The sequence below is a fragment of the Sciurus vulgaris genome (genome assembly GCF_902686455.1).
Source record: "Sciurus vulgaris genome assembly, chromosome: 12".
Taxonomy (NCBI): Eukaryota; Metazoa; Chordata; class Mammalia; order Rodentia; family Sciuridae; genus Sciurus; species Sciurus vulgaris.
In genome coordinates, this window is record NC_136473.1 from 15,800,699 (window position 1) to 15,825,155 (window position 24,457).

Sequence of the window (24,457 nt, forward strand, 5' to 3'; positions counted from 1 at the left end):
CTTCTGAATATTATCTTAGAAGTAATTTAATAAAGTAACTTTAAAAAGTTGTTTAAGAAGCTAGAAATAAAAGTATCTTTTTGATATGCTGATCTCATTTCCTGGGAGTATATACTCAGAAGTGGGAAAGCTGAATCATATGGTAAATCTATTTTAAGGTTTTTGAGGCATATACATACTGTTCTCCATAGTCATTGTATTAGTATACACTCCCTCCAACCTAAGGCCATAGTCCTGCCAGATTAGTTCCCCAACCTTGCGACCTTCTCTAGTGTCCGTTACATCCTGAAGAACTTATGTCCATGTAGGTATATTTGAGGTTAAGGTTTTAACGTATGAATTTTGGGGGACAAATTCAGGTCATAACATTCTCCTTTAAAGTTTAAGAGCTAGCAAAAATAATATATTATGTAGATATTCAATCATATTTTGCAAAACATTAAAGAATACAATGCAACACGGTTAAAAGAAATGCCAAATTCCCAACCATGCAGGGAACCAGTCCAGGAAGGAGCCTGAATGGTATTGCTGAGGTTCTGTTTCTTAATGGAGTTGCTGGTGACTAATTGCCTGTTATTATGAAGAGTTTACTCTTTATTAATCCAAATGGGGAAAAAAAAATCAGACAATTCTCATTTAGGGAAGGAAATTGTGTATTTACAAAGTCTTCCTATCATTCTATGCACAGAAAACTTCGATGAAGTCTACAAAATTGATACATTGCATTTTCTCTGGATGGTGGGAACATTTCTCTTTCCAATGATCTAATTTTTCTGTTTTCCCTAAAATGTATGTCTTATGATAACGTTTAAAGCAAACAAAGCCAAACCGAGTTCACATCTAAGAACCAAGCAGCAAGCAGAACGAGAGCGGGTGGCATTGACATAGAGGGCCCAAGGCTGCCAGGCCGGGGGACTGTGGATTTCTTTAGCAAGCCTCTTCCTTAACAATTAAATAAAAATAAATTGTATTGCTACAGAGCTTAGTTACTTCATGAGAAATGCGGGAGGCACTAGCTGCAGGTATTTCTTCATTTCAAGGCGTGACTGCTTAGTGAGTGCCTGTCAGATTAAAAGAAGCAGTTTCTGAGGTTGGGTTTTATTTATTGTCATTATTAATGATTCAAAGGATGGAGTAAACATAGAGCCAGGGAAGCCGGGAGGGATTTCTAACACCTGGGAAAACAAAAGAGCACTATTTCAGCACTGTTGCTCTACTGCTAAGGAACAGCTCAATTCAAAAGCAGCCATTAAAATGCTACTATTTTCAACTCTGTCTTTTGTTAAGAACACACGACACTTTAAACAATGTTTGGGTTTTCAATGATTCCAGAAAAAAAGTCCTCTTTACCTATATAACTTTCCAAAGGATCTCAAAGTGTCTTGCAAATATATATTGAGAGTGATGATGTATTGCTTAGTAGGGAAACATTTCCACCCCAATGGAATCCATTCTGTGTATAGTATTTCGATTGCCCAAAGACGGTCTCTAACTCTGATGCCCCAGTAACTTGTAAGGGACATAAACCAGTCAGCATAAAAATGGACTTATGTGTTCACAGGAGACATGTTAAATTTCCATGGAGGATGAAGAAGCCCTTCTGAAGAACTTTCCAGCAATGGGAAATTATAGGTGGCCATACAGTCTTTTTATGAAAATAGAAATCCTGTATATGCAATACCTGGGAAGAGAATTGCTGGGTTTTCAGTTAGCGTGGCACGTGGTATGTTTGAGTTAATGTATATATAGCTAAAGGCCATGTGATTCATAGCCAAGGGACAGTAGAACTCATCAGGACCAGGAAGAACATATTGCAGAGGGTAGAGGAAAACAATGAAAGAATTTGCTACTGCAGTCTAGATTCTGAACACAAGAAGACAGTAGTTTGACATGTGGAAATGAGCATGATGGTGAGAATATCTCTGGGGCAACAGGCAGTTATGAAGAAAAATTAAAACAAATATACAAGAACCCATGTGGTTGCATAGAGACCTTGGGTTTCAGGAGTGCACGTGCAGAAGACAGAAGGATCTGCTTCCATGATGAACATAAAAAAGGAGGAAAGTTGTAAGAATTAATTCGGGAAGAGTTGTACCCAAATAAACTGAAATTTGAAAAGTGAATATTATGGGAGATGGGTCCCCAGGTCACCTTTAGAGGGAAAGCCCTCAGTAGAGTCAGCTGACTATATTCACACCAGAATTTGCATGAGTTATAAATAAGTATTGATTATATTCAGCCACTGAGATGTGGGGGTTGTTTAATAGTCAGCAGCCTACCCCATACTAATACCCAATTAAAATTCCAAATTACAAAAATGTCCTTTTAAATGATGTCCTGTATTTTGAAAATTTACAGTGAATTTTCAAAATAAACTTTAACAATTTTTAAGAAACATTGGGCCATGTAGAAAGTACCAGAAAGCTAGAAATTGACTAATGAAAAGATGCACAAGGAGAAAAGGTAAATGTCAATTCATTTAAGCCTAATGTCAATTCAGGCAAACGATGTATAATGAAGTATTAATCCATAACTTATGAGTACACCAAAAGAGTGTACTCATTATCAGGAGTCAGCTTGGATAGACTAAGGACAAGAAGTATTTTACTCCTCTGATTTCTGTTTGAGAATTGTCCCTAGTCCAGCAGTTAAGAGTTTGGCAAATAGGGTCTTCTAACAGATGACTCAATCGATAAAACTAAATTTTCATTCTTCTCTTCCCCCCATCACCTCCCCTCGTTCTATATTGTCAGGCACTTATCGGAGAAAACATTTGACCTTCAGTTTTTTGGGGCTTGGCCTATTTCACTTAGCATGATATTTTCCAACTTCATCCATTCACCAGCAAATGCCATAATTTTATTCTTCTTTATGGCTGAGTAATATTCTATTGTGTATATATACCACAGTTGAAGGCACTTTGAATGGTGTAGAGGAAAAAGAGGTGGGAGGGGTGGGAATGGAAAAACAGTAGAATGAAACAGACAGTATTGCCCTATTTTTATGTATGATTACATGAATGGTGTGAATCCACATTGTGTACAACCATGGAATGTAAAGTTGTACCCCATTTGTGTACAATGAATCAAAATGTGTCTGTAAAAATACAAAATATTTTAATTGAAAAATAAATAAGTAAACTAAATACTCAAAGGTATGTGTTCTAGTTTACAATCATTAATGTTTAAGAATTCAATTTGGTGTGTAACCAGGTTTTTTAAAACTATTTTGTTTTGATTTTAAGAAAACTTGCACTATGGCTCAATTGGCATTTACACAATGATTTATATTTTACAAAGCACTATATGTTGTTTTCCCTTTTGGTTTTTATAATAAAGAACAGATGAGGAGATTGATGTGCAGACAGGAGAGGCAACATATTGAGACCACACAGTAAGTTGCACCTGGAACAAACCTAGATCTCTGACTCTAAGCTGGGTTTTCTGGCCCAGCATCATCATGCCCACTGCCAGCAGTCATTACTACAAATGTGTCACTTACTCCCTCCTGCTTATTTCTGTGCTGGCCAATGACAATACAAACATATTAGGCAAGATCACTATTGCACAATATCAAGGGAAGGCACTCTAAAGTGATGCTTACCTAATGGAGCTCATTTAATTCAGACTTGGAGGGCCCGTTTTATTCCATCTCTATCTTGTGGACTTCATCCATAGAATGATGTCAACTCTTCTACTCATAATTGGCTTACTTCCAAGAGCAACCAGTTGCCATCAGTAGCATGGAAAGTGGGAGTGAACCACTTCTTCTTCTACTGTTGAATTTTTCCACCTTGGAGGCTCTTACCAGCTCCAATCTGTCTCTGCAACTGGTGATTATAGAGGAAGAATTGTGTCTCACAGACATGTCTGCTACTGTGAGAAGGAATGACTTTCCTGAGTGCAGAAAATTATGTTCTGACATCACAACTCTGTAATCAATGCCAGCATTTTCTATTTTCAGACTTGCATCTTTTAAAAATCTACGAATGGTTTGCTACAGTTTGATCTTGAAAAAAGGTTTCTGAGATGTCATGTGAAGGTAGAAGTTGTAGCGGGTGGGTCAGAGAAATAAGGGGAGGACCAAACCAAGTGGGTTCCACAAATGACTTTAGCTTTATATTAATAGTCACAGGAATGCACCAAGATATTTTAAACGGGTGTGGGTGACGTGACTTGCATTTCATAAGGTCACATGGCTGCTCTCTTGAAAATAAATTGAAGATGGCAAATGAGAAGCAGAGACTAGTTAGAAGACGGTTGCCACCATCCAGGCAAGAAATGATGATGGTTTGAACCAGTCTTGCTGGTGGAGTTAGGGAAGAGGGATCTGACTTGGGATGTAGTTTGAAGCTAGAGCTACCATGAGGTAGAGATGTATTGGATGTGGGGATGAGAGTCATCGAAAGTGACTACAAAGTGTTTGCCAGAGCAAGTCAAAAAGAGAGTGACTAGACGCGAGAGTTTGAGATGCTGAGTAGACATCTAAGAGATGATGGAAAGAAGCAATAGAATTTCAATTCTACAATAAGGAGATAGGTTGGGGCTGGAAGTGTAAGCATCACGAACTTGTAGAAAGGGCTTGAAACCATGAGTCTGGAGAATATCTGTGGGTGCAAACTACAGATAAAAAGGAGTCCTGAGGACTAAAATCTTAGATACTAACAACTTTCAAGTTAGGGACATGAGGAAAGCAAACACCCTAAGAATCTAAGAAGGACTCTTATTAGAAAGATAACGAGCTAGCATATACATCAGTGATTGCTCTGAATCAGGAAATTTAAAAAAAATAAGCTTGAGGAATTGTTAAAATAGTATAGTCAGTCAAAATGGATAACGGTATTTTCAGGAATGCTTTATGGCATGTCTACAATGCAAAAACAAACCCTATATTCAGTTGCTCTTAGTACAGTGAGGATCTCAGATGTGTGCTGGGGGTGTAGAAGAACCTGGGACTGGAAATGGGGCACTTTCCAAGGGTTACAGTGTGAAATTAGTGTTTTTGGCCTGTTCCATAGGCTACCGGGAGCCATGAGATGAGGAGGATGCAGTTGAAACAAGGATAGACAGGTACCCACTACAATTCTCTCCTAAGAAACTAACTTGGGGTCAAAGGTCTCTTTGTGGATCTTTTAAAGTTGAAGAATGCTTCACCCCCAAACAGTAAAGCGACACGTGCATTCGTAAACAAGTTCATTTACAAATCACAGAGGGTTGGCACAACATTCACACTGTGGACCCCAAATGCATAACATCTGGTTATAATGGCTCATCACCCCATCACTTCAAGATGGGAGACTGAGAATCAGGGGAGCTCATTGCTTTGAATGGGGAGCCACCCCGGCTCAGCTGTCTGGATGTTGAGTGGGATTCTTAGTGCTAGAGCTCAGTATCCATCTGCTAATAAAGAGGCAAGCAATAATCATCTGGATGCCTGTGCAATGGAGCATTTTGCTAAAAACAATTAAATCAAATGTTATTTGAGACTGGTTAGAAGGAGCTGGAGGCTCTGTTACTTACATGGCCTCAAAGAATGTCTCCGGTGTTGCAGAAACAACTGTTTTTCTCTCTGCACTAGATGCAGAAGGGTTGGGTTTATTTTTTTCCCCTTCTCTTCCCTGAGCAAATCCCCATAACAAATAAAGTTACACTTCAAGACCGGATTACTCAGACTATTGGCTTTGCATGCCAATGTTTACTTTAAGTAAAAACGATACTTCTGAGAATTCAAATAATATGTTTAAGTATTTCCAGGCTATAGTTCTGCTTGCATTTGTCTTGGCACCAGCTCACCATGAACGTGTCAGTTTTGAGAAAGATGACTTTGAGTCGAAGGAGGATGTCTTCATCCAGCACAGTGTCACATGCGCTTCCATGGACTCCTCGACAGGTGCCATTTGAGGACAATTTACCCTCCCATTGGCTACACCAGTAACTGATAGGAAACTGATACCTTTTCCTGGAACACTCTCATGTTCTTGGAGAGAGAAAAACTGTAAAAAGAGAATAAATGAGAGAAAAAGAGAGTGAGATGAAGGGAGAAACCAGGGAAGGAGGGAGGGAGAGATTTAAAAACTCACTAAAATAAACAAAGTACTATAAAATTTATGATAATGGAAATAATCAAATACCTACCCCCGAACTTCTGCTCATCCCCTGTTCTCATTTAAGTAAGTTCATTTTACAAATATCAGTGAGTGATATTTTGCAAACCAGACAGTAAATAACAATATCTTAAAGACTGCACTAAACTTATTCTGAAGAACTCCACATTGCCCCCTCTTTAACTCTCTCTCTCTCTCTCCCTCTCTCTGAATCCAGGTTCTCTAATGCAGATCAGATGACAGTAACATAGTAACAGTTTGCATTTCTTCTGAATATCTGTTTCATATACGGTGGGATGCTTATCCACCTGAAGAAGCATTATTTTGGGGTATTATGGTCCATACATCTATATAACATAAGAAAATATAACTTTTTAAAGAGGAGACATTAGTAACAGATAATACAGCTTAAAGTTACCTGAAGCTCAAAATTTTCTTTCCTGTTAAGGAAGCTAGTTAAGACACTGTGGTCAAAACAAGTGGAGACATTTTGGTAACGTAAGAGGTTTCTTTCACGAATTCATTTCACGTTTGGGAAAAAAAAAACAGTACTAAAATTCTGAGCGAGAGCAGGTATGGATTCAGTGATGCATGGCAGGTTTCCTCTTATCCAGCAAGAATTCAAGTCATAAAACTTGTGTGGAAAAAATGACTCTGGATATCATACGATGGCTAAAAAATTGAAGGAGACCTGCATTTCAGATATGACTGTTTTTCAGCCTTTCTTGAAATATGACCAGCAGTTTTCACAAAAGTTTCTTAATTATCTTACTTAATCCTCTAGAAGATTTCCCTAAGGGTTAGGAAGTTCCTTTTATGTTTAATAAAAATTCCACCTGGGTGAGTCTATTTCTCTTTATTTTGTTCTCAATTGATGCTGAAGACAGCTATTTACTGTTGCTTTGAAATATATGTTGATAACTTTGGGGATTCATTATTTTGTTTTTATATGCAGGAGGATGCCAAGATATCTCAAATTCCTAGGGAAAAAACGAACATTATAGAAATAGAAAGCAGATCAGTGTCTGCCTGCTGCTTGGAGTATAAGCACAGAATGAATACAAAGGTTTAGATAAAACTCTCATAAGGTTATAGATGTGTTCTAAAACCGATTGTGTTAATGGTTTAAACAAATGTATATATTTACTAAAATTCATTAAACTGCATGACTACAAGGCATGAATTTTATGGTATGTATTTCTTAATCAGGTTGTCTACACACACACAAACACACGCATATGTTAAGCATGAATGCCATGAGAGACTCAGGTTTCATATAATTACTTTATAATTGTAAAATCTTAAATTAACTATAAATTTCAAAACATACAGCACTTTTTCTAGTCAATTTCAGAGGCACCCATGTCACCTTACACATTTAAGAAAATATATTGTTTTAAGATTGCTTAAAGGTATACATTCAAAAGATAAAGAATTTCTTGGAACAAGAAAGAGTATTCAGAGTGGATTGATGTAATGGATGTATGATCTATCAAAATGTATAAATGTATTCTACTGTCATGTACAACGAATTAGAACAAATAACAAAACAATTAAAAGACAACTATTTGAAAAGTTTGGTGGTTTTGTCCCAATAACAACTTATCTTTCTTTTCTTGAATTTAAAACGAGGGAACATTTTTCTCAGACTGTTCCTCAAAAATGTATGGCTCTTTGCCTTCTGGGCATATGCAAAGATCACTAGTCCTGGCTTGCAGGTGGTTGGGTCGGGTCAGTTTTCTAGTTATGGCCAGAATTTGAGAGCAGAGTTATGCCTGCCACTTCTTGCTGGAGCACCATTGAATCGCTGTTGTGAGATTCATTAGAGCATTATTTTTTCCATGGAGACTAGTTTATGAGATTGTGGCTGCTCCAGTGCTTGGATCTCAAAGTGAAGAGGAAAGGAGGAGAATCCTCAGCTGATCTGTGATGGGTGTGTAGGATAAAAGATAAAAGAATGTGTGTGTGGGTGTCCGTAAAATTATATATAATATTTATGTATATATGTATGCAGTCTATATAACTATATTATGCACACACATGCACACACACACACACAATTTTATGAAATCCTGTGGCAACATTTGTGGTTGCAGTATAATCTGATCTACTCTGAATGGTTCAGGGCCAGCCATGGAGAAAGGGAGGTTAGTTCAGAGATTGATGGACATTATCCAGGACAGAGGTAATGTTGTCTTGGGCTGTGATGATAGCCAGAGAGGTGGTAAGATCTGGTCAGAACTGGGATATAATTTGAAGGTAAAGTTTTAAAGATGTATTTCTTATAGAAATTTATTATCTCAAACAAACAAAATTCCACCAGAAGTATGGCATTTTTTGTATTGCTACAAATCTCTTCGATGGCCGGTCTACCGAGGAACAGCAGAATTTCTCTTCTGTGTTTCTGCATTCACTATTTTGGGATATGCTGTTTTGACTGAAATATTTGAAGAAAGATGTGAAGAAAATCCAACTTCACAATGATTTCTTTTAAAAATATAATTTATTTTTAATTTGTTCCAATTACAAGTATGTAATTAGAAAAGAACAATATTTTAATTGACAACTTTACATAACTGTGGATACATTTTTTGCTACAACCTTCACACTAGTCAAGTGCTAGGTTATTGAAGGTTATTTGGAGTGTGAAATTTGAAACCATACCCATTACATTGAAATTCCTTGGTTCAACTTCCACTTTTACGCATTCATAATTTTGTAATACCAAGTATTATTTCCTTTGAAGAGTATTGTTTCACTGAGTTATATTCCAAGTGATTACTCATATCAAAAAGTTGTGTGGTATTATTTTTGTCTCCGATTTCATCAGAAAAGTCACTAAACATTAAGGATCTATCAAGTTACTGGTATCAGAAACAAGTTTCCAAAAATTCTATGTTTTACTGGAAAGCTAATATTTTGTTATAGACAATAAATATTGTTAATGGTTTCTTAAAGTAGAAGGCTTGATTTCTTGTTATTTTGAGAAAATGTCTAACAAGACCACATTTTGTCTATCATTCTTTCCAGTAAAAATTATTTACCATGAACAAGTGTGGCTAGTTTAGTTCACAACTCAAAAAATCATGCACGATCTTCTCTAGGATATTAGTATCTTGTTCCAAATAAGCAGAGTGCTTTATGAATATGTTCCATTTTGTCACACATGATATTAAAAACATGTATACAGGGAAAATTTTTAATCAAATGAAAACTTTTCTTGCTCTATCTAGGACAATCTGAAATGAGTTCCATATCTATCCCAGTTTAGTGCAGGCTAAAGCTCAGAAGTTATTCCCTGTTGCTGTGCAGCTTTAGGGCAAAAACTAAAACCATGAAAATGGTAAGTGATATTTCAATACCATGAAAATATTTTTGAACTTGAACTTGAAAAAAAAATATTTTTGAAGTGAATACACTTGAGGAATTCTTGGAGAATCCCAAGTTTCAGAGGACCATAATTTTTAGAACCACTGAATTATAGCTTGCCCTAAGAAATTCTAGAACTTTCTTGAGCGTAAAAGACACATCTGAAAAAATCTTCCAATTGTATTGTCTAAAATTTCTTCCTATTGCTGTAAAATTTAACTTTTTTATCATATAATATGATCATATTCCTTTCAAAAACTGGAAAGATTCTGAATTTCATAAGAGAAAACTATCACATACATGTCAATGAACTATCTACATAAAGAAATTATGAATTAAATTACTCATGTGATTTTACTCTGTCTTAAGTAATGAATGAAAGCAAAATTGGCCAAATTAATTAAGAGTTAAAGAATAAAAAAGGCATAATGATGGTTTTAGGAAGGACATGACACTGAGATTAAAGCAATAAGTCATTAATTGGTTATCTTGTGAAGACTATGGGCAGAGTCCTCACAAGGTTACTGTGACTTTGTCAGTGACCACAGTTACATTGCACTCAGGAACTTTAAGGGAAGAAAAAAAACATATGAAGGAAGAGGGAGATAAGAAAATCGGATAGGTAATTATGCATAGGTCTTAAGTGAGGGTCATGTGATTTCTAGAAGGTGAAAAGGCGAAGTGTGTAATCAAAATGGCTAAAATATTAGTTAACCCTAAATGTATTGTCACTTTTCAAACTGACATCAAAGAAAATGTAAAAGTCTGATAATGGTTGTAAGAAGATAATTAGAAGGATAGCCATAGACCACACTGAACGTGGCTAGATAGTAAGGCTAATTAAATTTGTATGCAACCTAAGAATACAAATGCTACAAAGCAAGAGCAACCCTACAACAATACTAAAAAAATCAAGAAAATCTAAAGTTGGTCCTACTGAACATAATTTGAGTTTACTGTAAGTCAATATGAATATCACAATTTGAAATCTTTGAGGGTATAGTCTTAAATGGTCATCCTTTCTCAAATAACATTTCTTAATTTTCCAGCATATGACCATTATTGGTTATAGGTTGACTTTTATGATTGTTTAATGCATACCAGGCTCTGTGCTGTCACTGTATAAGTAGAACATTGGCAGACATTATTGATTTATGAAATATTAACATAAACTTGGACCTGAAAACCATACTTTGCTGTCTCAAGTCCTAAAATGAGGGAAGGAATGCAATCTTGTTTATTAAAACATGGTGCTACTCATTTGCCAAACCAATAATGTAAAAACAAATATGCTTGAGGCTCTTTGGTAATTAAATCCCTTGGGACAACATCCAAACAGGATAGTACTACATTACAGCCTGATCCATGCTGAAGCCAGGTATCTTTCCAAGTGCTTTCTTAAAGCAGAAAGACGAGAAAACTTGGAAAAACATGTACAACTCTCTGATAGTGTAGGTATGGATTTATGTAAAAGTAGAATAATTGACTCATCCTTTTCAACAACTATAAAACATATCACAGAGCAATTTAAAATTTGGGAAGTTTTATACATTGTGGACAATCATTAATTCTCAGAGCTATTAGAAAATCTTGAAACATAATTATATATGTGTGTTTAATAAACATGTTCATTTGGAGGGTTTCTGCATAACTCTCTTTATCTTTATATAGCCCTTAATATTGAAATTTTCACATCTAATTCCATTTATGAGTCCTCAGACATATTTCTGCTCTTTTCTATTATTCTATTACTCTAAACTAAGACTGAATTTCATCTCCTGATAAGATAATTTGTACTCTGATTTCATGCCATGATAAATTTACACTTCTTTTAAATGTCATTAAACTAAATTGAATAAAATTTATAGAAAGGATACTTGGAAAAGAATTTGTCTTAAAAAAATTTCTTCTACATTTTTGATGATGCTTTTGATTCCTGAAACAAACAATTGGAAAGCATTACACATCTCACAAATCCCCTTAATTTCAGAAAATGTTTAGATTATGATACCTCCTTGTTTTTCTTTCTTTGATAGAGCAGATACTTAATAAGTTATTCTTCAAAAAATAAATCTTTTTAATAACTGAATACACATAAAGTATTGTTTTGGAGCGATCATGAAATATTTAGTCAAATATCAGTTTCTATAGGAGCCTATATTATTTATTATAAAAGTTTAAACCTTTTGTAATAAACAATTCAAATTTCAAAAACCACTTTTTTAATTTCAAAATTAAAAAGACACATCAAGTTAGTTTGAAAAAAATGTAGGCTAGAGAGAAAATATTGCTCTTTATATTATTTTGAAGGCCCAACAGTGAACAGGAGCATATAAAGTTAGCATAAGAAATATCATTTTCTCCCTAATTCTTAAATTACAACTGAAATCTGGTAACTGGGTAAACACAGGCATCCAGAAATAAAGATAAGAAGAATAATATTAACTTTCATAATTACCAATTCTTATTTCTTTCCACTTGTTCCCAGAGCATCAGGGGCCTACTATTAAAGTAATTCATTCTATATATTCCATTGAAATTTCTACTCGGAGGGTCAAGGAAGCATGTACCTACCTGCTTTCTGTGAGGAGAAACCGTTCTATGGTTTTAGATATTGTGAGGATGGATAAGGAGAGAGTTTATTAAGTCTGTCAGGTAAAGATGTTGCCATTCCCCGAGCTACACAGGATTAAAAGGAGTTTCTGAAGGGGAAAAAGGAAGTGAAAGAAATGGCGTTTCAAACTGAGGATATGATGTGTGGCTAACTTTTTCCTCACTCTGTAACATTCACAAATTACTCTTCACTGCCCTCTTGGATTAAATAAAGCTGGTTCCCATAGAAACGGACTGTCTCTGATTTCACAGTCTAAAGCACACAAATAACTCAACTTTCTGGAAGCAAGGGTGATAGCCAGCAAGAGCTCAAGGACAAGTGGAAGTCTGTAGAAGCACACCTGGATTGGGGGGAAATTACTGACCTCTGTGAAAACCTACTGCTTGAAAAGACTTTCCCTGAATCAGAAAAATAATGGGAGCACCTATCACAGTACTTTACATAGCCAATTGAGTGATCACAGGCAAGGATGAAAAAATGTAATTTATAGAACTCGTAGGAGCTGAAATTCCTCAATCGACATGCATGCCACCTCACCAATTGAGTCAGGACTCTGTTACAGTGTTTGGGAGCACAGATGCTGGAGTGGATTCTGGGATCCAAACCCTGGCTCTGACCTGAGTGTCTGACTGTGTTAAGAACTGTCCCATAATCTGTTTAAGCCATATGGTTGTACATGTGATTAGACTAAATAAATGTGGAAAGGAGCTGACAGTGTTAAAGGCTAATGAGATAATTTGAATTTTTTTTTCAATTTTTCACATACATAATTGTTTTTAAAAATACATAAACATGAAAAAAAATATATAAACATGTATAATACAATTTGACATCCTGGATTTTCTCATTCAAGGTAAGTATGATATATTCAAAATTCTATCATGCTCAATGCCATTTATGGAATGATCGTGCACCTTCTTAGTAATATGTCATGAGATTTTAAATTATTAAATGTTTTGCTTGCCTGTGTGTATAGAGGTGTGTGCCTGTGTTTTTTCATTTGATTCCATTGATGTAGCACTTTACTCTTGCAAGAAAATCTTACTATGGTAGTGACCGCAGCTTTGGGATATTTGTTAACATTTTATATTATTATACTTTATCACTCTGATATTTATAAACATGACCGACCTGTTCTCTTTTATTTTTTCTTCCACATGATTCATAAGTAAATTTTATAAGTTCTACAAACAAAACAAAAAATTCAAAGAAAAGAAATAATGCCAGTATTGGCATTTTACTTCAGATTTGTATTGATTCACAATCATTTGTGAAGAAAAGCATATTTATCATTTTGAGTGTTACCATTCAGACACTACATGTTTATCTGCACTCATTAAAATCCGTTTTCACGCTGCCTCATAAATACTTTGTAGTGTTTTTCTCATTGTTTATATCCCCTGGGTATTTAAAAAGTGGAAAAAAAAAAAGTTTTGTGACGGTAATGTGAAAAGTCTTTTATCTTTTAACTGTAATTTTTTTAAAAAACATGGTTTCTTACTTATTTTTGGTGTACAGAGCTGCTGTTATTTTTACATCTTCATCTTATCCTCAGTTTATTCTCTGAACCTGCCAGTTAATTTTTTTGTCAAATTTTAAAATAATATTTGTAATTAGTTTTATTTTTACGAGTGGTTGAGGTGGAATAATTTTGTATTTTCTATAGAACTAAAATGAGTGGAAGCTACAGAGATGACCCATATTCCCGATGTCCACTCACCCCAGACTCTCCTGAAATTTCTAAAGCTGTCTGTGCAGATATCTCTAACGCTGAGGAGTCTGTTTTGCTAACCCTTTGGGTGCCAGTTCGGAGCTTGTCTGCCCTTAGACCCATGACATGTTCTGCTGCATGTCACAGGTGGAATTCCCACCTACCCACTCCCTTCACCTGGGAACTCTAGTGGGGAACCCGGGATAAAGAAGGCGAAAAGAAACTGATCTGTACACCTCTTCCCCTCTGCTTTCCATGACAACGAAAAGGGGACCCTGTTCTGTGACTCCACCTCTTGCCTAACAGGTTTGCCACCCTGGCAGCCCCCTAGGGCAGCCCTGGGCCTCTGGCTTCATGAACACCACATCCTCCTTCTGTCCTTGCAGCCTGGAGGTGATGGTCACTACCCGCTTTGATAAACTCTGGGTCGTCTCACTATTCAAGTTTGCTTTTGAACTTTCGTATCACCCTGTGAAAAATTCCTCAGCCTAATATCCATTTCAAATTCTCAAGTAGATTCTGTTTCCTGATTAGTCCTCCACTGATATCCCACCCTGACTCCCAACTTCTGTTTCTTTTTTCTCTCTTGAGTTATTGCAGAAAAAAAAAAAAAAAAAAAAAAGAATGTTTCTAAACCAACTGCTACCTAAAAATAGGAGATTTATTATGATGACCTGAAAGGACTTTTACAAGAGCCATACTAGGCAGTGAAGGAAGTGGTGGGGACTGCGGTACAAGTGTCACTAGGGGTTCTTTTTCTTGCAACCTCAGTATCTTTCTCCAAAAGTGTCACCATATTCAGATGACACAGAAATGTACAGGCCTGTTCCCCCAAAATTTGGTGGAATAATTTTATATTTTCTACAGAACTAAAAGAATGTCCCTTAAAAATATGAGTGTCCATTTCTTCACTGGTATATTTTCTCTGACTAGCACCATATTGAATGTCTTCACAATAGAATATGAGAAGGAAGGCATCTTTTCACGTTTCCTAACGTGGCTTGGAATTGAAGACCTGGTCTACTACCTTGTTATAAAAACCAATTTATTAACATTGTGAAATTTATAGGTCATTCCAGATATTCAGAACGAGAGCTGATAACCTTTCGGGTTTAGGACTCATTCTATTGGCAAAATGCTACATCATACCCAGACTCCTAAACCATAAAGCAAAGGCCACATCTGCTCTGTTGGTAGCTGTATCTCAGCCCCTAGAAGGCTGCCTCACATGTAAGAGCTATTCAATAAAAATAAATACACAAGTTGATCTGAAGAATCAATTCTGAACCTGGAGATTGGTGCTGGGGTTAGGGGAGGAGGGAGCTACCTGGTCCAGTTTGAAAGTTGTCCTTCTTCACTTTCCATATCAAAAGAATAGTCAATTTACCTCTGCTTTGTGTCCTTCCTCCCACTTCACAGACACACAGGAATATAAATTGTATATTATCAATAGAAGTTTCAGAAACCATCCTGTTTCATCAGCACAGGAAAAAAGAGGAAACACAACTGAAACAAACTAAATAAAGACAGAAAGACTTGAGTGTTTTCCCAAAGCAGTGGTTTCTTGTTGAAAGTCTGGCACAAAGGAAAGCATTTATTGGGGATAAAGAGTACAAATTCCTTCAGAATGAGCAAAGGGCACCAATAGGCAGCCATGCCTTCTTCTTTCCACCTTCTGAGTCTATTTTATCCTCTTCCACTTTGTTAAGAAACTTAAGAGACACTTGAAGCCTTAGTGACCAGAATGTCCAGTTTCCACCCTGCATACATCTCCTTCTGGAAGGCGAAAATTACAACTTGAGATTTTTAACAGTATAACTCTTCGTTGTTGGTTTAAGGACATGAAACCTTGAGAACATCTCAAATGATCCAGTTGCCACTTTTTGGTCATTTTTTTTTTTTTTTTCTTAAACACATTCTTCAGGCTTTTCCAATGCAAAAGTGTCAACATTTTCTTACATGTTGGAAGATTGCCTCAGAAGCCCAGCTGCGGGTAGGCTGCTACCACAATGCAGCTTCTGTAATGACATTCTTTGCCCTCCCTTTGCTGTCCCCCTTTGAGACACGTCTTGGTCACCAGTTGGAATCTACTGTTGCCTTACCTAGACCTTATTAAATAGTAGAAAAGGATATTGAATCCAGCATATTGCAATCCTAGCCTGTCAACAGAGGGCATTGTGAGTTTCCTCATCCATAAAAGAGAGTTAATTAAACCTGCACCCTTTTTAATCACAGGGATGTGTTTCGAATGAACAGAATCATATTTTAAAAACATATTGGGCTTCATAAAGAAAGGATCTGCAAAAACACAAGCCATTATAATTATTAGTAGGTTGATTTATTACTGATTCCACGCCTGCATCACGACTATAAACAACCTGTCTGATTTTTAATTTTTAATTTTATTTTTTTTGTCAATCCAACCTCATGCTCTCTTCTGCATTGCTCTGCTTTCGTGCTGCTGAATTGAGTGACATTTTGAGAGATGCTGTCCAATGCTGCAGGCAACTTTATAGAAAAACAAGAATAAGTGATTTTATAGTGCATGTGTTTCAACTGTCCAAATCAAAATAAATTCTGCCCTGACATTCCTTCTTGAGACTCAAACTCTTTTCACTTAATTCACTAATGAATTTTTTAAATGAAATTAGTGCATGGTTAGGACAATAAACAATGTTGGCTAACCCTTTGTGGCTTGTTTTCTTCCTTTAAAAAGCAGTTGTTACCATTTTTTAAGTGATGATTTAATAATACATATTTGAATGGAACTAAAAATGAGCTGACCTTTGTGGACTAGAAAAAGCAGGAAAATTAATAACAATGTGTTCATGAAAATATATATCATGCCTATATGGTTTCTTTTGGAATTGCCAAATTTGCTAAGAAAATTTCTTCTATAAATTAAATTCATTATCAAAAATACTTAGTGAGCTGGCTTTTAAAATGCCCATTAAATTTTTTTGAACAACTTTAATTAAAATCTTCTGAATTCTTAGTGTGTTTCTCTTTCAATTTATGGAGAAAATACTTTAGACTAAACCCTCAGGATTACAAGCCTATAACACCATTTATAATCATAGGGCTGGAGATATCTGTCACAGTTTTAAAGTCATCTCATCTTTAATACAATGTTTTAAGCTGACAAAAGATGGAAATGGTTCCAATCAGGAAAATAATATTTCATAGAAATGGTGACTTATTCTTCCCCGCAATAGTGTTAATCAGATTTCATTTATTTTTATAGCATGCCAGACATTAGCATTACCCTCTAGACGTAGGCCCCTTTCTGTTTGTCCTTGGATAAGTTATCTGTTGTATTAGGATAACTTTCTTCCCCAAGATAAATGTTTCCTGATAACACAATATTATTAACCTGTAGCAATTGGAATGAGAAATAAATGCAGTTGTCAAATCAACATTGAAGAGGGGAAAGAACTGTGACAGATTAAAAAACTGCAGTCTCGTTCCCTGCTTTCCTTGAGTTCATTTATCTTCCTAAGTATTGTATATGATTGAATGGTAGAGGAGGCACCTGTGAGAAGGAGGCAATGACAAAAGATATATTAGCATCGTTCTCTAATCTGGACTCTGCTACTTCTGGGGTGCTAATAAAATGGCATTCTGAGTAATCCTGGCCACTTAACTTCATCAACGGAGAGTTTAAATCAGGTGGTTAATGGTTTCTTTCCCCATGAAGCAAAGTGCAAGTATATTTTCAGTTCTAATCACTCTTTGCAAATTAAATAGTAGTTGCATCCCCAGGCCTTCCTGAGCAACCACCAGAGGTAATCTCTCGATGTCTTTATGTAAGGGAATACCCCTCCTTTGGCTTTGCAGTTACGTGTCAATTACCCATGTGTGTGCCTATGACATCACAGCATCACAGCATTGCTGAGAGCCAATTCCATGCCACGGACTGTACTAATTGCATAAGCTAGATGAATCCTTACAGCAAACACACAGGATGAGAACGGATGTCACCTCGATTTTACAGATGAAGAATCTCTGTGCAGGAAGGTAAAGTAGTTTGTCCACAGTCACACAGCTAGTAGACAAATTCAATTCTTTAGCTATTAAACTTGGTTCACTGGTTTGGTGTCTTGCCTTCACCAACCTGTGAACTTCTGGAAGACAGGGATGGTAGTTTGCTTATTTCTGTTAGGTATTCTTCATCGCTGGCCATCTGCACAGCAATCATTGCCTACAAGGTATACAGTAGGAGTTAGTGCAGTGAATGAGCAGATAGGTTCTCAGGGGCATGGACTAGTACCCAGTTTTCATTTGGGAAATGTTTCAGAGCTTTCAGGAGACTTAGCAAACAGCTCTCCCATAAAATAGGGGCAACAAGCTGTGTGGGATGTAGGAACAGGACCTAGAACATGAACCAGTGGTGCTCCCTGTAGATTAGGAAGCTCTTTCTGCCATTCAGAGCACACCCAAAAAAAGTGGGGGGTAAATGGCTAGCACATCCATGATGCCCTACTTTTAGAAGTATTCTTCCTTCATTTGATTAAGAAGGCAATGACTTCAAAGAAGAAACAGGGTAGGGCTGGAAAAGAACAGAAGCCAAGTTTGTGCACGCATAAGAAACAGTAATCTAGAAGCACATTGCATAATCTGAAAACATGTCAGTCAACTGGAGACCGTTTTAATTAATTGGATGCAACACAGATTATCAAAGGTAGAAAGAGCAATGTTACTGGGAGTATTCTACGTAATACTACTTTTTGAGCAACTTTAAAATAAATAAATGGAATAGTAATAACTACGTAATTATTAAAATGACTCCTGTTTACTATTTAATAAACTTGCTCTGCAAATACACAGTTACACAGGGAAACTGTGTATATAACCTAGGATAGCGAAGAGTTTTAAAAAATAACTCCGATCTTACTAACCAATGCTCATTAAAGACTTCAATGTCTGACTCATCAAAATTCCAGTAATGATCTACTGAAGGAAAATTGTCCCAGGGGAAGTGGGCTCACTTTTTGGAACTTCATTGTGAAGTGTTTCTTTTTTCTCTGTGATTCTTTTCTCCTTTTAAAAATAGAAGTCCTAGGTAAGATTATTTTAAAATTGACAATAACATTGAATAAAAGTTAAGGTCTACTAGTTTTGAAATCCTACACATATTTCAAAAATTTTTTTTTATTTATTGTGAATTCACATCTGACATTATCAGGTAGATAGGGAGTTAGGTTGGTAGATAGGTAGATAAAATCTTAATGTTAAAAAAAAGATAATGCAGTCCTTTTTGTGAATATGCATGTGTAAGTATTAATCTGAATTCTCTTGACAAAGGTAAGGAATCCCTCTGGTAAATGCTGCTGAGAATTTAGTTCACTCATTTTGCCAGTGTCTTCTATACCTGTGTAGCAAAAATTTTTTTTTCTATCCATATATGTTTCAGTATTCAGACATGTAGCATTATGACTGCATTGATCTTTTTAATGGGTTTGAAATTGCATTGAAAATTATTGAAATGTACTTTTCATGCCTTCTTTTCAAAAAGAACTGCACTAAGATATGAACTTGGTATTAAATATTGTAATGTTCCTCCTAAATAATGTGATTCAATGTTATGTTAAAAAATAGTTTGAATATGTGCATATAACTTAGTAGATTTAAGTAATCAAACATATGTACATATGCCTATGTTAAGTATTCTATATCCCTCCACATCTCAATGAAAGTGTCAATTTAAAGTAGATATCTTTCCGATTTGAAAATTATAAAAATAATGAAAGATACAATAGATATAAAAGTAAATTGGTTGAATAATATAACTTTTGACTCAGCAGTATGAAGCATGGAAGTAACAGTGGTTATAAAATTGGAAATCAACTAGAATAATTGTCTACTAGAACTTTATTTATTTATTCATTTTTGGTTTGCTTTAATGACTATTTGGCACAGATTCTTCCACTGATAAATTTGCTTTGGTTTGTCCCTGAAATAATTTTGAATACTAGTTCAACATTCTACTAAAATAAATCATAATAAAAAGAGCATATAAAAACACAAACACTCAAAGAAATTTTGCCCTCTTGAAAGGTAAGATGACAATACACATCCTTAGGATTCATTTGACATACCTAGAGATGGTTTAATTTCAGGTTAATCATTGGAATTGGATAATTTAGTCGGATTTGGATATTTTATTTCCATATATGTCGGAGTTTAACTTGGTTGATGTGATTGTTGGTAATTTAAACTCTTTTTTTTCTCGTAAGTATTATGCAAGTTGACTTCCTTCTTCACTAATCCTTGCTCTCTTTGATTGAGCTTTCAATTAATAATAGCATTTGCTCATAAATGCAAGATATGTGATAGATTCATTTATATTTTTACTCATTTCATTGTGTGTAATCCAATTTACCACTCCTTTGGATACATCCTCTCACTCTAGTGGACAAGAAGGTGGTCATTATTAGAATCATAGAGCAACATAGTCCACAATAATTCTGTCTTATATATAAGAGTATAAGGATGTTGTGGCTAATTTCCTTCTAAAATGAGGGCATCTTTATGAGATATGCCAAGGAAGAATGTTCAGCAGGGTTTCCCAATCCTACTGCTCCTCACAGCCTCACTCTTCAGATTCCACAAAGCCAGGTTCAGTTCTCCTTCTAGGACCTAGTCACGAATTTGTTCCTTGTATGCAAACAAGGAAAGAAAGAAATGAGATGTGAGTAAAGAAGAATCAAGCTAAAGCTTCGCTATGGAGGTTGGGGCAATTAGACACTGGCCCCCCTCCTTCTCTTTTCAAATGTTTACGTAATATTTTGGAATACTGAGATATCCGTCCACCCACAGATGGTCAGTCAGAGGTAGAAACCCTACAGCTTCTTTGACTATGTTTCAGACTTGTATTTGAGTCCTACTAGATAAGTGGCTTCCAGTCCTGCTGTGGCCCCCCAGGGGGGATAATGTCACCTTCTGGTGGCTTCAGGTATTGCTTCCTTCCATGTCACTGACTGTGAACTGGAATTTTAGGTTAATTAGACAGACATAACTCAGCAAAACATCTGCTTTCAAATTAATCACATGCAGAAATCATAAGAAGCATTCTGGCTCTTTAACCAAATAAATGGTCTTCTAAGGCCAGAATATCTCATGTCCATATTCTCTTTTTTTCTCCTCTCCTTATTTTATCTTCTATTTGAATGATGGTATGTACAAAGAATTTAATTCCTCTGGGATTTCTTTTACATCGAGTAAGAATTTAAATGTCTATTTGCAGGATGGATTACCTAACTCAACCAATGTCTCTGCTACAAAAATAAAGCAGAGACTCTTCAGAGACTGACTTTTTCTCACAATTACCATTGATAGATCTTATTATCTCATTAAGTATAGATTTTTATGAAAGTTCTGAATCTTTTTCTTTAGGTCAAATCACCACAAAAACGAAAAGACTTTATTGTGGTATTTGTCATCCGTAGTTCTCATTATAATCTTGACTTCCTCTCATTAACCTTGTAGGATAACAGAATGTGCTATTTGTCAAAAACAAGTAAAATAAGCTGTTCTGCACCTCAGATAAGATTGAATTGGGTCACCATTTCTGAATCGAATGAAATTTAGTTTTCCTCCATGCAAAAGAAGCCTTTTTTTAAAAAAGGTTATGTGTTCCTAAGACTTTCTCCCAAGTTCCCAACCGGGCACCTCAGACCTCTCAAGTTAGTCTATTGAACCTGATGTACATGAACTTACTACTAGTCGTGTTTATTAGGTCCTGAAGATACATTTTAGTCCTGTCAATTTCAAACATACGTGCTTTGTGAGCACTCAAGTGAGAATAGATCTGGCCACAATAAAGCTAAGAGATGTTAATGGCTAGTGTTGGTTTTCTTTGGCCGGTAGAAACAAATATCTATTTTAAATGATTAAAATGTTCCTCTCAAAAAAAAAAAAAATTACCGGTGCTCTTTTCCAAGGTACCTTTGTCTGTAGCGAAGTGTGAAGTGGCTCTCCTTAACAGGATATAGACTTTGGCAGATCACATGAAAGCAATACCAGCACAGTGATTCCCCAGAAAAAGTGCTCTTTCTTGACACCGCCAGGCAGCAGACAAGCTGTCACCAGCAGAGTCATTGAAATGCCCAGACAGAGTATCCTGATAACTCTGTTTTATTCCAGTGGAGTCACTCTGCCACTTCATGATTGAGAGTCTCCCTCGAGTTTAGAAAAGAACTGAGTTCCCATTACCACTGTAAACTCAATACCTGACATATCGCCTCACCCCAACAGTAGAAAATGCAAATGAGAATCCTTTGCATTTCATAAAGAATGTTCCAGGAAGGACTGTCTAAGCACTTCATAAGTGAGGGCTATCTTTTCTGAGGGTAAACAAAGGCACAGAGTGTCTCTTAGTCAACAGGACATTTCATTGAAGGAAGAGAGCCCCAAAAGCAAAGCTTTAAAGGGTATTATGACTAATTGGTGTTGCCTTTACGGAAGTTCTATGAAAAAAAAAATAATGAAAAACATGTGAAAACCTGACTTCTAATTTAGCAGAGAAGGTGTTTTCTCTAAAATGAAAGGTGAATCACTCACAAAAACTGTTGAAATGTCAATCATCAAATCTTAGCATGGCACGTGTTCTTGATATTCAAGTCCTAACAGTTTCTACTCAAGTTGGGAATATGATTGAATATTAATCTGCTGTTGACTGCCATGAGCTTTTGTCAAATCAGAGTCCCTCTGCTTGGGAATTCATCCTGCCGGGAAAATGGTGGTTATATAAACTATCTCATCTTCCAATCAGTTTTGTACAATGCTCTCTAAGAAATTAATCTTTATCCACTAAGAGTTTGATAAAACATGGAGCAACAGACTAATGGCAATATTTAAACATGAACAGCAGTGACATAAATTGTTTGAGAATAAAACCCCCATGTTTCTGGTCCCCAAGGGCTTAGTGGGTTTTTTTTGTTTTGTTTTTTTTTTGTTTTTGTAGTTAAATGGGTATACTGAAAGAGTACCAAAAACAGCATAAAAGTAACTCCTCTGGTAGATCTGTCAGAAGAAACCTCTGCAGACTTTTAAGAACCCAAGGAAAGCACTTAAGAAACTACCCTGCTGGTCTCCAAATGAAATGGTCAAGAACTCCAGTCTCAAAACCCAGAAGCTAATCTATTGTCTATACAGCACCATTGGCTGGGGTTGGTTGGTGTCAAAATCTTTTGTTTTTTCTTTTCCGCTAACTTGTCATTTCTTTCATTCCAAATTTTAATTCCAAATTTTCTTCTTCTTCTTCTTTTTTTTTTTTTTTAGTTCTTATGCTTTCAAGTTACAGGATTTTCCTGTAAAATAACTAGTCCACTGGCTTTCTCAGGAAAATAATAATTTGGAATAGCAGAATCATGTATCAAGAATACTTCCTTTTCCAGTCAATCGCTTTTCCTATAGGGAAATAGACAATATACAATTTACCTCCTATTGCTCTAGCAGGACAAGGGTTCAAGTAATTCTCTGTCCTCTCTGAGAGAGGTCATTGCTTCTAGTGAAGGGTCATCCTGGTTTCCCCATAATCCTAGATGCCAGATCAACACTTCCATGAGGAATATGGTGGGGAAGGTGATTTTTAAGATTGACAGTTACACATCTCTACTATGAGGAATGAAAGAGAGTGGGTGAGAGATGTGGAGAGAGAAGTTGAAGGAGATATTAAACTGAACAATTTAAGCCAAGTGCACATGTTAAGTTCAGTAAAAATGGTTTATCTAATGAAGTTAAGACTTAACAGAATTATGAAGAAAGTATATTTTATAAATGCAAATGTATAATGATTATTTATGCTACAGATCAAACAGAGAATGTAAAACTCAAGTTATATATTTTTGACTGAGTCACAGACCCCTCAGGGCAGATACTTTGAGGGTAAGTCCAACCTTTCACTACAAATGTAAAATTATTCATTTTCCTATTAATTGTTTGAAATGCTTCCAGGAAAAGAATTTTTGGTAGAATCTTTCTCTAGAGCCTATTAAGTAAAAACATGAGAATAAAAAAATAAGTTTTCACCTCCCACTTCATGATAATAAATTAGCTAGATAGTGCTATAAAAGTGCTATCACTTCTTGTGAGTATAGTGAATATGTTAATATTTTGAATATGTTAACCATCTAGCCTGATAAGCCAAGTGACTGTAAAGAGATAGCCCAAAGAAATTTGTGGTCAAAGAAGCACTCAGCTTTGTGAACAAATTTCCACCAAGAAGAATCTCAGTTGAAGACCTGGGTAGTATTTACTGGGTACGCTCCTAGTTGCTTTGTTTTTCTGCAACTTTTAACCTATAATTTATGAAGCCCTAATCTGTGATTTTAATAAGAACCAAAGTACCATCATAGACCAACAGTAATAGTCTCCTTATACACAGAATCACATTTGCACAATGTTGTGATTTGTAACATTCACCAAACTTCATCTCTAGTGTTATTAATTCTCAAAACAATTTGAATGCTATCTATTTTACATATTTTACAGATGAACAAGAGCCTAAGAGTATTTGCAGTTGAAAATCTAGGTCTGTCTCATTATGGTAAGTTGTAATTTTTCCATGTTCTTTTTAAAGTGTATAAAACATCTCTTAATTTTTATTATCGGATTGAAATCTGTTTAAGATGAACTGAAAACATAGCAGGATTAGGCT

The 24,457-nt window shown here is 35.8% G+C and overlaps 1 protein-coding gene across 1 annotated transcript in view; it reads right to left on the bottom strand.

Annotated features, from left to right (window-relative positions):
- Window positions 1-15,393: 15,393 nt before the first annotated feature.
- The window catches only part of LOC306642304 (uncharacterized protein), a 34,820-nt gene continuing 25,756 nt past the window's right edge, over window positions 15,394-24,457 (bottom strand). The window contains exon 3 of the mRNA XM_079107961.1: window positions 15,394-15,570. Within this exon, the coding sequence (XP_078964087.1) occupies window positions 15,511-15,570 (60 nt within the window). The 3' untranslated portion in view covers window positions 15,394-15,510. The remainder of the gene's footprint in view (window positions 15,571-24,457) is intronic.